This window comes from Odontesthes bonariensis, chromosome 22 (assembly GCF_027942865.1).
Source record: "Odontesthes bonariensis isolate fOdoBon6 chromosome 22, fOdoBon6.hap1, whole genome shotgun sequence".
Taxonomy (NCBI): domain Eukaryota; kingdom Metazoa; phylum Chordata; class Actinopteri; order Atheriniformes; family Atherinopsidae; genus Odontesthes; species Odontesthes bonariensis.
Window position 1 is genome coordinate 11,916,865 of NC_134527.1, and position 15,539 is coordinate 11,932,403.

Genomic DNA, 15,539 nt, shown 5'->3' on the forward strand with positions numbered 1-15,539 from the left:
ACCTTTCACTGCAGTGACTTTAACATAGCAGTTGTTGTTTGTGATAGTTTCACTTAATCTACATTTCCTGCAAGCACTCGAAAAGGACGAGACAGTTTTCTCTTCAGCAGACAATGATACTGAATTAAAGGCCAGCATTGCTTGCTTCGCGGCTGAAACCTAACAATAGATTTTAATTTGTGTGCAATTTTGCCTGGATCTGAAGAATCCCTGAGCCGTGTGGAGATACAGTATAACACAGACCAGCTCAACGCCTTTTCTTATTGACCTTTTTAGCGGCCAACTACAGATCTAATTATTCAACCATTATCGCCCGATGAGGATTGTTAGATAACTGATTCAGGCATCCTTAGGATAAGCAGCAGATTCAGGCAAGTAGTGGTTATTAAGGGATAAGTCTTCATGAAATCATCAGACTAAATGCAATACCTCTCCTACAGGGATGGAAACACAACTGTGTATATGAATGTTTGTGTACCTGGTCCACAGACAGTTGACTTGATGCCGGTTTGTTCTAGAACAGGAACTCTGTTGATTGCGCCCTCAATATGTTGCATGAAAACATCCCAGTCCAGGTCAAACAGGCTGAAGGCAAACTTATCCGATACCTTGGAAATAAAAGGCATATATACGTGACTTGCATACACTCAATAACCACACATAAATGTTTTCTTTTTGATTTTATCAGTTTGTTTGATATTTTCAAAATCATTTAAGTATACAAAAACAAATAGGATTTTAGGACTCACTGTTAACCCTGATTCCATGTTACAAAATAAAAAATACATATTCAGTTTAAAGAACGCATTGATCTCAGTGAACACTGAGCATGTCAAATGAGAAGAATAAAAAAGGTTTTAATCTAATTTAGCATTTTTTCTGCTTTGTGTCTTCCTTTTAGATGTCACCTTTCTTGCACTAAAAATAAATGATAAAAAAGATAAATATCCAGTTTCCCTTTTCTTCCTTAATATCACTGAAAACACTACTGTGACTTTGGTCGAACATGTGACTGTAGACAACCAACTGTGCACCTGAGGTGCAAACTGCAGCCACAACATACCATGCTGCATCTGTGGTCAAATCAGACCAGACCCATTCGTCTCAGAATTTTGTCCAAACTGTCATTTCCTCCCATCTGGACTCCTGCAACGCCCTCCGAGATGGCCAAACCTTAACGTAACCATTAACTTCTCCAGCTCATGCTTAAAAGTGCAGACTGCCTTGCCTTAAAATCCTCCCCTACTGCCCTAATCTGGATGACTCGGGGAACTCAAAAGAAGTCCAGCTTGTCAGTCACGTATTTCTCTCTGTATTTGTTACCCATCCATAACATACCAAACACGACTCTTCGCCATCCTTTTTTTTATTTTTTTATCTGTTATTACCCAACAAAAGTAATTCCTTCAACTAAATTAAATTATATGTCATATCTATGACATACACACATGTATATATATATATAATTATATATATAAATTGTAATTACTTTAGGCCCGCTTTCTTGACAATTAATGACATTTTCAGTTTTTAATAAGACTTCAATGTCACACGAATGCGTGAGTCGACTGTAGGTGCTTTCATGTGAAGAAGCATTATTACCAGGCACTCTAACTCCACTGGAGTATCTGAGGAGCAGCCCTAAACCCACAGTTTTCTCAATCCCTTCCAAGACATCAATACAGCTCATCATCACTTAGTCTGCCAATTCTCATTTCTGTATCTACTCTTTACTCTTCTGTTCGCCATAAGACATCAAAGCAATGCTAAGTTACAGAAGGGGAACAAAAGAAGCTGCTGCTGCACAAAGAAATCCTCTAAATGTAAAACCTCTGAGGAGTCTGTAGACCAAATGAAAGAAATTCATGAGGTAGGGCGAGCAGCAAGAAGATACCATCGATGCCTGGAACCGAAAAAAAAACAAAAAAACTTTAATTTATTTGCAAATGGTATTGATATTGTAAGACCAGAGATTTGGAGTAAATGTATACATAAAATACTAACAAGTAAAAGTTTTAATTGCAGAATACCAACACAGAAGACTAAACCTGCCAACACATGTAAACTGCTCTTGTGGAGGACGAAAACAAAACTGTAAGAAAGAAGACACTATGAAGTATATTTATACGGTGTCATAAGAGTAAATAAGATGAGCTTTTAGATCAATGGCTTTCAAAAGATCCATCTCCAAAGTCAAGCCCAAGCCCTCCCACCCCCATTGTCACCACCCCCACCTTAAAGAGCTAGTCTTTGTTCCTTTGCTTAGAACAATGCATTTTTACAGCTGCCAAAGCACATTAAAAAAAAAATTAGTCTTCGTTACTCATTACTGCAATAATGAAATTTATCAAATTTTTTATTTTATTTTTTTTTTAACATAAGAACTGAAGGTTTCAGTTTGTCCTAAATCACAAATCATCAGCTGCACCACATATGACTTCTCCTGACTTCCTGAAGGTTTACGGGAGAAAAGAAGGCAAACTTCTGGTCTAGACATAATACGAGGTATAATATAAGAATCTTTAGGGTCACAGTTTTCAAACATCATCAACATAGTGCCCATGGATGGAAGCAGCTTAAAATATTACTTCTTAAAATGTTTAAGCTTGCTGAATGGCTGAGCAGAACTATACTGTGAGGGTTTAATTGCATGACAGTAGCAGCATAGTTAATATAAACTGGAGAAGAACAGAATATTTCACTTCACTTGAGGACAAGGTCTCTGCACTCGCTGCAGTTTGTCAGAAAAGGAGCTGCAGCGTGGCACACGACTCTTCAAGTCCTCACAAGAACACCGTTTTCTCATTACAACATGTTGTTTTGCCATGAAAATTCATTTCAAGCTTCCAAATACACAGCCCTGTGCATGGGAACAAAACTACGATGGATGGAAGCACTCATATACTTTGATATGGTAAAAGTATGCCGAGGCCTCAAGGGCACCTCAAACGCTTTTAAAGTGCTCTCTCATTCAACTTGCTCTGATGATGGAGAAAAGAAGGACTCGGTTCTGCAGCTAATTAGCATAGGTAAAAGCATGGAGGAGGAAAGTTTGGACAGCGCTGTTATTTGTTCATCCAACAATGCAATCTTCCTCTGAACAGCTGATCATGTGTCAAACCAACCCACCGCTGCTGTATGCTGCCTGTCCATCAATGTGACCGCAGCTGTTCAGACTCGAGCTTTGTTGAAATTGACAGTTATATGTTAGTAGTATGTTGATAGATTGCTGGTCTTCCAACCGAAAGGTTGGCGGTTCGATCCCCAATGCATCCATGTGTCGAAGTGTCCTTGGGCAAGAAAATAAACGCCAGATTGCTCCAATAAGTTATAGAAAAGCACCAATATATTCAGTTAGTTCATGGTAATCAAAACTCATCCAAAACGGCTAAATAAGAGACCGGGTCAAAGTAACATAGGTAATGAGGGTACAAACGTCAACGAGATTAAAGACTGTTTCAGCTTCCTAACTGATACATGAGGAATTAAAACAGAGCTCTGTCAGGCATGCTGACAGTCGACATGTGAGGTTTCCCCAGTATCAGAGACACTGACAGAGATTGAAATCATGAAAGAATATTCAACCTTACCTCCTCCCAGAAGATGGGGTTTTGTTCATAACCACCCACAGAAAGAGCGTCACCTTGGAGGCGCAGGTACACCGACGCATCATGGTCCCTGACATTTGGCATGTTCTGAGAAAAGTGGAGATTCAAGTGGAAGAACTCAGTAATCAAATCAGAGATTAATCAGAAAAAAAAACAGTCTGTTGCCAGATACGGATACGTTAGGTACAATGTTTTTTGGGTTTTTTTGTCCATTCACAATGTTAAAATTTGGCCTTAATCTTAACACACACAAAAAAGAAAGTAGGGAGGAAAGAAAGTGAGACCAAAAAAAAAGAAAGAAAGAAAAAGAAATGTTCCCTCTAAATGATCAAAAGAAATTAAAAAAAAAGGCAAGCTGACTGGTATGTCCTGTGCACTAACAGCAAATGCTTATTCTTTTCTTACAATGGAATAAAATCCTCATCAAAATAGATCATTTTTGCAAATCAAAGGACAGATCTCTTTCAATTTCAATCCCTCTTTTCTTAAGGAAAGGAAACAAGGGCTATTATTACAGATAGTTCTATATACCTTAGATTTAAAAAGCAAACTGCTCCTTAAACTCTCTCAGTGCTTTTAGATATACTGGCATATACAGAAGAGGGAAAACATTATGGGACTTAACAACCATAAAAAAAATAAATAAATAAATAAGAAAACTCTACAGCACCAGTGGCACATACGATGACATTATTTAATGAAGCTGCATGCATCACACAGCAGCTACTGGCATGCCATTAAATCTTAAAAAAATAAAATAAAATACAACAGAGATTAATTCATCTTGTGCTCCTGTACATGTTTTTCTAGATGGATTTAACGTGTAATTACTCTTTGAGTGAGTTGTCTCATCTTTAGTCAGTCAGTCATGAGGGCTCTTTCTGAAGTCCATTGGTTTTCCGGGTACAAAACCAAAATACCAGTGAACAAGCTGACATTTCAAAAGCAGCTCACGACCAACAATAAAAGCCAACCTGCTCCTTTCTTCCCTCCTCAGCACCGGGCAGAGTCTGGCAGCTTTCTCTATGCGATCAATACTGAACACTGCACAACACTGCATCCTTCATGTACTCACACAGATAGAGAAAAAAAAAGAAAAACATGCACGAACAAACCAAACTCAAAGTCACCACAGCCTTCCAGGACAAAAATGCTATTTGTCACACTCAGACACATGGTCAGCATGAAATGTTTGACCTGACAAGTTGCACACTCTGGTTGGAACACATTTACTGACGACATCCGAGTGGGCGAGAGTGTCATTTTGTGTGTGGGCTGATGTCTCTGTACATGATGTAGCAGTAATGCTGGTTAAGCTCTGCTTAAACTACATAAGACAGGGACGCTCTGACAGTCTGCCCTACAACCAGCAGCCTCTAGGGGATGAGCACAGTCAGTCATGTGTACATCTGACATGCGCAACACCAACAAGCACAGAAACACAGGGAGCCACATTACAAGCCATGTCAGGTATGCGTTATAGAGCATACAGAGGCCTCCCTGTGTGAGCACACATAATAATAGATACACATTAACCTCCATTTTTCTCCCACACAAACGCTCACAAAGCAAACGCATGCACACACACGCTCACTAATAGCAGTCTTGGACATTACATGCGGAAATCTGTTTGGTCACAGTGCCCCCTGTTGGTTGTATAAACTTGACACATGACTGAAGAGATTTTTGAGAGCAAAAAATATGGAGTATAACATGTGTAATGCTTAGATTACAAAACACACAACCAGAAAACCGAGGATTAAAGCTGCAAACATGAACGGTTGTTCACATAAATACTAAGGGAGGATATTTTTCTTATCAGAATTTAGGCCGGTAGGCAGAAGGTGTCGCATGCTCCACACATTATAAGATCCCCTTCGGACAAATCAAAAAGCAGTGTCTCAACAGATGGCAGTCCTACCTGTATGCCCTCAATTCTCTCAGTCACGACGTAGGCATGATGCATGGCAACAAGAGGAACCTTGACTCCAGCCATTTCCCCCAGCTTGGTGGCCCACACACCTGCACGCAACAACAAGAGAATAATAGATTTATTCACAGCAAACATCTTTAAAATTGTGCCCAATTGCTTCCTTTGATGGGAATATGAAGCCTCCACCAGTAAAAGAATTGATTCAAACATGTTCCCAAAATTACAGAGAATGTTAATTAGCTAATACTGCCTGAATCTTACCTGCACAGTTCACCACACAAGGTGTCTCAATGGTCCCATGGGGGGTTTCCACCGCCTTCACCTTCTTGACCCCGAAGTCATCTGTTCGCACTTGAATCCCAGTCACAGGGCAGTTCTCAATCACCTGATTTAAACAGAGTGGTGTGCTATTATTCACATAAAATTTATAGTAAATCTGCTGCTCAGGTTCTCCTAACACAATACAAAGCTAGTTGTTGTAGTTGGAGAAAACTTGAAAATATCTCTAACATGTAAAACTAAACTGCTCAGTGTGTTTCCGTGAGATATTGAAACTCACAAGAGACACATCAATCAAAGAAAAGTTGTCTGTGTTTCTCTTCTTTCAATAGAGAAGTGTTAATTACTATGGTGGTTTAAACCAAAGATGTCCAACATCATGAGATGTTGGACATCTTTGTTGGACTTCTCACAAGCAAACAAACTGAGTGTGCAGGGCATATACGATACTGACTGACAGATCAGTTAAAGATGATATATGGGGTTGCACTGTTACTCGATGCCATTTAAGCTCATGTCTGTAAGAAACAGCAATTAATGTTTAGCTGTACAAAAGGTTATAGCACGGCCATCTACACTTTTTTTCAGATAAGGATGCTATTCATACACTGTCACACACAAACATACAAACACATCAGAGACTTGCACAGAAAAGACAATCCCATTTCCTTTTAAGCCATTTAGTGCGTTCAAATAGGTTTCCAGCATCTGAGCAATTAACATCACATGATGTGAAGTACATGCAAAATTTAGAAAAATTGGGAATTTGCGTCACATGAACACTGTACAGCTTATGTAATAAACAATTATGCTGTTGCGTCACACATTTTGACAGCCTGAAACTTTGTTTCCAAGTTCCCAAGGCCAACGTGAGCAGACCAGTTCAACTACTAAGAACAAGCAGTTAGTAGATGAGCAAATTTACCTTTGCACCTCTGGCAGAGGCGGCTCTGCTCAGGGTGGTGCAGGTGCCTGCAGGGTCCATGGTGCCGTCCTTTGGAACATACAGCGTTCCATACAGATCATCGACGTTCATTAGTGGATAAAGGTCCTTCGTCTCCGCTGGCGACAGGACATATGACTCGATACCATAAACTTTACCCAGCTAGAACACAAAGAAGAGATGTGTCATCAGGGCTGTTTCTATTTTATTTATTCTTTTTAGATATGAGTATCTGTGTCTTTTTTCGACCCCACGATATTAATTGATTGATGCTTGCACACTCTCATAAGGGAAACTGAAGACTGAATATTGCTACGTGGCACTTGCATTCCACCGTTGATCAATATTGTTTCAGGTGCAATAATCTTGCTTTTTAAAGTGTAAAAAAAAAAAAAAAAAAAAAAAAAAAAAGGTAATATGAGATTCTGGAGAAATAGTCAAATCAAGAATATAGTTTCTCATTGCAAAAGAGAGAAGAATTTGGATACTATATCATTTGCTGGACTGTGCAGCAATGCTGCGTTAAAAAAACAGACAATTCTGAAGTGGAAATCACTGGATCTGCTAAAAACTATCGATAGTGAACACAGTTCATTATTGCATTCCCACATACAAGTTAAAAACTCTCAACACCAATAACCCTGAGGGCTAAATGCACATTTGCTGTAGGGAGTTATCTTTTCCAGAAAGATCTTGCTTGTTCCAGCAAGACAAACCAAATTCTGCATGTACTACAACAGCATGTTCTCCTAATAAAGAGCCGGGGTCTTTAACAGGCCAGAACCATCATCTAATGAAAAATCAAACAAGACATTTTCCTTTCAAAACCATATTCTGCAATGTTTTTATTTTATTTCACACAGTGTTTTGGCTTTTTTGGATATAAGCCTCACTGCCAACTAAGAGGGATCTTTAATAATAACCGATTGTAACTGGCAAATGTACATTTGCTTACAATAGTAGTCAAATCCATCTCATACCCAGACAGGTATTTTGGAACCATGGTTTGCGTTTGTGTGGTAACAAAAAGGAAAAACAGCTTACGATTCAGAGTCAGTTGCAATCTATCTAAACCTTAAAGTAAATAACTTTTAAACAAACATAAGCCTATGTGTGCGATGAGCTCTACCCTAATTCACCTTCTTTCTAAGTACAAAAAAATATTTTTGTGAAAGAAAACCTTTGGGCATTTGTTGTCACTTAATTTGTGGTGGATGACACCTGTTGCCATGGAGACCTTTTCGAGCTAATCGCATACTGTGCCGGTTAATTACATGTTAAAACTAACTTCTGTTTGATGCCGAAACAAGATTTGTGACATTTTCTTTGGCATTTAAGCACACAGAACATAGAAAACAATTAATTCTCATTTCCATGTGTTGGAATAAAATCCCTTTCTACGAGAGCCTCGTCTATACTGCCGCGGTGAGACTGTGAAGATGAGAAATTAATGTTCAGATTGGCATCAGTGGCCGTGCAGGTTTTATACAACAAAGCACTACCTAATTAGTGTACAGTGGTATATTCACCCTCTCATTCTGATGGCTAAAAACCAAGACACCACTGTCCTTACCGACATTAGGCGCTTGTACTCGTCCAGTCTCTGCTTGTTGGAAGCAATGAAGAGTCCACCATTCTGGATCCAGCCAGTGTGGAGACCCGTCTCTTCCTCCAGGTCTTTGCTGATTACATTCCTGGTGTGAGCCAAGAGCTCCACCTCAACATCACTGGGACGGAGCTGCCACAGGAGGCCTATTGGACACATTGGCAGGTGTGCAAAAATACTGAGACTTGATGGTGTGTTAAGAATGCGACCACACATGCAGTTGATGATACACATCCTGCTTTCATCCATTACAGTGTTACTTTTTGCCCAGTAACGTTCGACACTGACCAACAAAGTGGAACTGTGTGCACTAATCATCTTCCACATGTGGTCCCATAACTATTTCAGCATGTTTAAAGTCAGGTACACTCTTTCTACTCAAACAGCTTGTTACCTGCAGTGTGCCAGGTGGTGCCAGCAGTCAGTCTGTCTCTCTCCAGCAGAACTACGTTAGTCATCCCCATTTTAGCCAGGTGGTAGATGGTCTGACAGCCCAGACTGCCCCCTCCGATCACCACCGCATCAGCTGACCTGAGGCAGTGGGGAGTTAACCGCACATGAGCTGAGGGAACAACTTTCAAAGTGAAAGAAGCACAATGCCACATATAAGAATGACACAGTTTACAGTCAAAGAGAAAAGCAGCCTTCATTCACTTAAAGGAATTTTTTGTACATGCAATCTAATTTTAGGTCTTTATTCTCTTCCTGACATTCACTGGCAAATGTCTCAACAAACTGAAATTGTATCATGTTTCCCAAAGTGTTTTAAATGAAAGGAAAAATGTGTTTTTATTCACTATAATAAAGAAATTCAGGCCACAGTGACCAACAGAGCATTTAAAACCTGTCCAAGTTGAGATCATTGGCTCTACTACAATATTCCTCCATCAACTTTTACTTTTTTACAACTATGTACAGATCCATCACTTCAACTAGCAACTTACCGAGGTATTTACCAAAGCACTTTCCAAATACATCAAATCCTAAACTGAGAAAGAGCTAAACAGATTCCAATTTTAAACTGTAACATTTACCAAGATTGAATCATTGGTTTAATACATTAAACAGTCCATTTCTCTATTAAGCTAACCTTGGTAAAGGCTTTGTGGGTCCAGAGGAGGATACTTCCTGCTGTTTCAGTGTCTTTTCATAGGGAACATTCTTTTCTTTGGTATGCTCTGAGCTGTAGGACCGTGCGCTTGTCCGGCACAGAGGGGAGAAAGGGGGCCGCACTGCCGACACCATTCGCCAAACTGCACTCCCAAGGATGGCCATGACCACTGCGGACAGACAGAAGGACAAAGAGGGTCAGGAATATTCAAACCAAAAGGTTGTGTGCAACGTCAGCAAACAGAATTTGTGCATTGTTTTACAACAGAAGTGAGTACTTCTCTGTGTAACATCAAAGTGTAAGACGGTTGAAAATGTAACCCCCTCTCAGCAGAACATTTCCTTTTATGAACAAAAACTAAATACTTCAGAAAGACCATCATTAAAATACACCCCATAATGTAGAAACTCATTGTAGCAATAGTGAATGCACCTGATATCACTCCAACAACTTCACAAAAAAAATAAATCAACAATATCAATAACAGGGCTGCACGGTGGTGTGGTGGTTAGCACTGTCGCCTCACAGCAAGAGGTTCCAGGTTCAATTCCCAGCTGGGGCCTTTCTGTATGGACTCCAGCTTCCTCCCACCATCCAGAAACATGCATGTCAGATTAATTGGTGATTCTAAAATATCTAATAGTGAGTGTGAGCATGGACAGTTGTTGGTCTCATTTGTTTCTGTGAGGTCCATCTCTCGCCCAATGACAGCTAGGATAGAATCCAATATTAATAATGACAGAAATCCTGTGATCACTGAAACAAAATTGTGACCTGTGATTTATAAAAACATTACAAAATGACCCCTTAACAGCATAATTCTCCCAGTTTTGGATGTATAGGCTTGTGTGTCTTCATATATGTTCACACTATGGCTTCATAGGGAAAAGAATCAACAAAATGCCTTTATAAATCTGTTTGTGACATTTCATAAAGATGGAAAAGAAGAAAAAAAAAGTGTAAGCTTTAAAAAAAAAAAAAAAAAAGTAAAGTCTGTCCTCCAAAAATGACACCACAGACACGGTGCTACCTGTACAATAGAACTCTGAGAAGCAGTTTATGCGACAGCTCAGACAGCATATCCCCCTTTATAGACAACATCCTAATGATCTTCAGTGCAAAGCTGTAACAATGCAATTAGCTAAAGAACAGGAAAAGAGAACTTGATAGTTATTGGGAGCACATAATTTGGTCATATGCGAGATCAACTCATTTGATTCAAACAAACAGGGTCTATTTATCACAGTCCAGTGACGCATGGAAGTGGGAGTGTAATGATATGTGTCTGCATAAGTGCAAAAAGCTCCTTGGGGGAGATGGATTCCTGGGTGACAGCAGTGGGTGAGGACATACGAAAATTCTGGCGGGCAGATATGACTCCTAATGTCTAAAAGCTTAGCAGAGGAGAAATATACCAGCATCGTAACAATCAAAATACAAGAAGAAAAAGGTGAAAACTATGGTGCTTGAGCTGGATCCCACAGAACCCTTTTGAGAGTTAAGCCTTAAATTAAATAAAAAAATAAATAAATAAAAAAAAAGGTGCTGAAGAAAATTAGAGCTTAAATAAGGGCAACAGAGTTGTATGGCCTACATTTTTAAAGATGAATTCTTAGATATTAATTTTCAATTTTAACTGAGAAAATAATAGCAGATTTGTGAAGCTGTGCCCCTGTGAAGTAATAATTCATATTCTGACATTTTAGCAACAGTGCACAGGGGTATATACAGTAGACATTATTAAGAAAGGCCCAGCTGGAGAGAGTAATTTAAACCATTTGACTCCAATTCAGTTCAGTGTCACAGGAATTCTACCCCAAACATCGTTGCAGCCGACTACAATCTACTCGCATAAATGACCAAGAAAGCAAAATCCCTGTATGGAGATCAAAGCTCACATTGATTGCAGCATTATCACAGATAATGATTAAGCATTGGCTAACTAAGTTTATTCAGGTAGCTACATGTGGACAACTGTTGTTCAAACTTACGTAACCACCGATTATTTAACCTGCAATTTTATTCTGCACTGCTCGCGCGCAGAAACACTTCACCAGCGAGTTAACGCTAAAGCGCGTGGCGGAACACTGTTCGAGTTGTAGCGCGCAACCGGGAGACTGGAACGGAAACGACAAGTTAGAAGACAACAGAAAACAGTGCTTGGTAGTTGCAGGCATTCACGTGGCACAAAGCGCCTCATGTGGTCTCACATTAACGGAAGGAGGATAGCGAGCTTTACCAGAGCAGCAAGAAGCATCACACGGTTGCTATGTTGCATGAGATTAGTTTGGCGTCCACGTGTAAACTTACACTGGATTCCGTCGGGCAATTCCGGGGAAACACTGGCTGCAGGATGTAAACTGAGGAAAAAGACGGAAGAAAAAAGCTGCTTGCGGAGAGAAGAGATCTTGACGGGGCGGGCGGGGCTCGAATAGTTCCAAGTATTGAAGAGAGGCAGAGCCGCTTGTGTGGCCAAGGAGGTAGAGCTGTCAGACAGTGTGAGCTGCAGCTGTAGGTCCTACCTTCACCCCCTCCCTCTGCTCTGAGAGGCCAGATCTGCCGAGTGTGCTGTTGATAACCTGCACATGTAGCTATAAATGTGGTCAGAGGGCTGGCACTGTGGTTCTACATCGAATATGAGATTAATCAAGTAGGATTACTGCAAATTACCAGTTGAAACACACACACACACACACACATGAGTCGAGCACATTCTGTTGATTCATCAAACCACGCGGACTTGATTGGATGTCAGTGGTTTTCTCTCATGGTGGGAATGGTCATTTTGAAGTTACAGTAATGTAAGAGAAAATTATCAACTAGAATTCTAAAAAATTAAAAGGGTTTTTGACATGTGTAAATAGGAGCTTGCAAAATTACTGGTATGGCCCCAAAAAGTCAACAAGGGACTGTGCTGTTTTCCTATACATTCAGTCACATAATCAGGGTGCTTGCGCAAGTCTTGAAAGTAGGAATTTTGAAGCACTGTTTTCCAGACCTTGAAAAGTCTTGAATTTTGTGTGAAAGTCTTAATAAAGTATGGGAAATAAATGTATGGTAGAATTTTACAGATGAGAAATAGGAAGATAGGCTATAAAACTATAATTTTACTAACTGGTCACGTACCGTATAAGCCTAATGGGATGAGATGTGAGTGAAGAGACTGAATTCTACATACATTCATCCATCCATTCATTTTTTTTATATAGATAGTTTTTGTGACACTTGTTTGATGTGAAATTCATGTAATTGTGATTTTCATGTTTTGAAACGTTTTCATCAGTAAAAGCATCATTTACTGTGAATAATGCATTTGTTCATTAAATACTAGCCTATAAAAATTAACATTTCTAATAAACACAGTTGGTACAATCTCAACCTATGAAGTAGGCAGTAGGCACACAAGTTACAAGTACATAAAGTTAAGGTCTTGGGGAAAAAAAGTATCAGTTTTAAAAAAGTCTGGAATTTTAATTTGGAAAAAGAGCAAGCACCCTGTATAATGTTTGTTTTGCCTGTTTGAACAAATTTGCCCGCCAAATACTGATAGTGTAACCTGCTTTGGTGATTGTAGACATATACATGCCATCCTCGAAGTAAATGCTCACATGGCATGTACAAAAAACATTGGTGCTGGAGGCTTAATCTGTTTGTTTTTTTGTTCTGTGCTATGTTAGGGTAGCAGCTGCAACTGAAGCCCCTCAGGCCAAGGGAGCAAGCCAAGCAGAAGTAGATCATGAGATTAACAATAAACATCACGAACATGTATGTGGGGTTTTTTTTGTGTGTGAGGCACTGAATATAAAGTGGTAATCTTGGGGGAAGTCGAAACATTTTAGTAAAGCTTTAGTAACTCCCCAGAATGTATCCTTATTCTCTGCAGCCCAGAGTCATATGCAGTCTCTCTGCTTGCCAAGTTGACCTCATTAGTCCACACCTCCTAACCAGCAGCCAATAAGGCGCTGAGAATGGGCTCCCTCCTGTGATGGGAGGTTCTGTCTAGTTCATACAGCTTTGAGCTGGACAGGAGCTGAATGTAGAAGCTGTTGCCTGTCACTCTATCTGATGTATGTGTGCTCTACTTTATGTTGGAAACTAAGAAAGTGGACTGCAGCAACCTTTGAACTTTGTTGCCCCTTATTATGTGGTTGAATAACAGTTTCTCAAGTAGAGAATGCCTGCTTACAGATGTTTGGGAGCACACACATGGGAGCCCGTGTACTATGCTTGCGCAAACTACAGACTATGAATGTGAAGTTTGTACAATGAGACCTATCTTCAGTTTTGGTTCATTCATTCTTATCTGTGGCCTGATGGTCCTGCGAGGAACAGTGTCACATGAGCCAGTTAGGTTACTGCATGTGCAGACAACTGTAGTCTGCTCAGAGATAAATCTTTGTGCTTATCTGGACTGTAACAGCATCCATTTTTTTGTGTGTAGACCCAGAAAAAATAAAATCCTTCACAAACAAGTGACTAGACGTTACAAAATGAATGAAGATATTGTCAGGGAAAAAAATACATTTTGAGTTTGTGCTTTGTTCCTGCCTGACAGTATCCTCCAAAAGTATGTTCCCAGCAGTGATTAATTAGATAAGCTATTGCGATGCTAAAATAAACTAATGAATGCACATAAGCACACCCTTGTTACTCCACACCAACAAGACCAATGACTTCTTGACATCAGTTGAATTGAATTTAACTTAATCTAACTTTAACTTAATCTCAAATTACTGACCAAAAGATAGTACTAAATAAGAACAAACTGTCTTTATAGAGAGACATGAAGGCTACTGAATTGGGCAGCAATGATTTTCTGTACTGGTCCTTACTGCATTGAATCTGAAGAAGCCTCTGGCTGAAGATGCTACACTGTTTAATTATTATGATGTGTCGAAGGTGTGCAGTGTTGTCCATTATGTTGAGAAGCATGTACAACCTTGCAAACTCTAATAGCTCAACTTTAAACATTTTCTATCAATTCTATCAATTTTCTCAATAATTAACTGGGATCCTTGGGGCAAAATTTTGTGATTCTGTCAAACCAATTGTTTTTTTTTGTTGACTGGATTTGAATTGGTACTGAACACCCTAAGGAAAATGTACAACTTTGTTGCTGCATGTTGAATGAAAAAAGTTACCAAAAAGAAAAAAAATAAATCATGTAGATCCCAGCTTTGATTCTCTGTGTTATCAATGTAGCTGTATTATGTTTTGAAAGTTTTGGGGCCTCCCTGTCACTGCCACAGGTATTGCTACTTGAAGCCTGCAAGTTAATAATCCACTTTTTGTTGTTAAGTGACTGATTATTTTCCCACTAATGGTTGTTATCAGTTCTTTTTTCAGACTTTTTATTACTAGAGCATGTTCCTGTTTGTTACAAAGACATAGAAAATATTATAGCTAAATGTATTTATGCTTTTATTCAAGACAAAGACAAAAAATAAAACCCTTCTGTTAATATCCAAATAAAGGTTGCATACTTTGCTCACACATAAAAAGACAGTTGGCGCCCTGTCTAACTTTCAGTGTGCTGATTTGTTGAGAAATTGAAATTCAACAAAACAAAATATATAATAGAGAATGAACATGTTAAGTACAGATATGGAAAATACAGAGTAAAAAAGAGACGGCAAGTTCAATGGAAAAAAAATTAAAAATCTGCCTTCATAAAATAATTGCACTTGATAACAAAAGTCCTTGGAGTTGTGAAGGACCCAAACACAACGGTTACTTATATCACTGCCAGACCAGAGAGTGCCTGTGTGGAAGTTTCATGATTTTTTAAAATTATCAGCCACAAAAAGTGTGACCTGGACTGGAATTTTTCAATAGATAGACAAGCCAGAAAGGTTACAGGGAGGTCTGGATATGTATGGCTGCCTCTGGAACTTCCCCCAAATCCCACCCATCTTCAATAATGAAGGCAGCAACAGCAGGAGGAATGCAGGAGTGGAGCAATTCCTCCAATCTCATTAGCCACAACTTCATTGTGCAACAAGACATTGGCCTAAAACACACTGCCTGTTCAAGCAAAGTATAAAAAAATGAAGCAACAT

General features: G+C 39.3%; 1 protein-coding gene across 1 annotated transcript in view; it reads right to left on the bottom strand.

Moving 5' to 3' along the window:
- The window catches only part of sardh (sarcosine dehydrogenase), a 37,169-nt gene extending 25,164 nt beyond the window's left edge, over positions 1-12,005 (bottom strand). Inside the window, exons 1-9 of the mRNA XM_075455758.1 lie at positions 11,791-12,005; positions 9,460-9,649; positions 8,764-8,900; positions 8,337-8,515; positions 6,746-6,925; positions 5,803-5,926; positions 5,530-5,630; positions 3,591-3,695; positions 479-608 (exon numbers count right to left, since the gene is read on the bottom strand). Of these exons, the coding sequence (XP_075311873.1) occupies positions 479-608; positions 3,591-3,695; positions 5,530-5,630; positions 5,803-5,926; positions 6,746-6,925; positions 8,337-8,515; positions 8,764-8,900; positions 9,460-9,644 (1,141 nt within the window). The 5' untranslated portion in view covers positions 9,645-9,649; positions 11,791-12,005. The remainder of the gene's footprint in view (positions 1-478; positions 609-3,590; positions 3,696-5,529; positions 5,631-5,802; positions 5,927-6,745; positions 6,926-8,336; positions 8,516-8,763; positions 8,901-9,459; positions 9,650-11,790) is intronic.
- Positions 12,006-15,539: the final 3,534 nt, after the last annotated feature.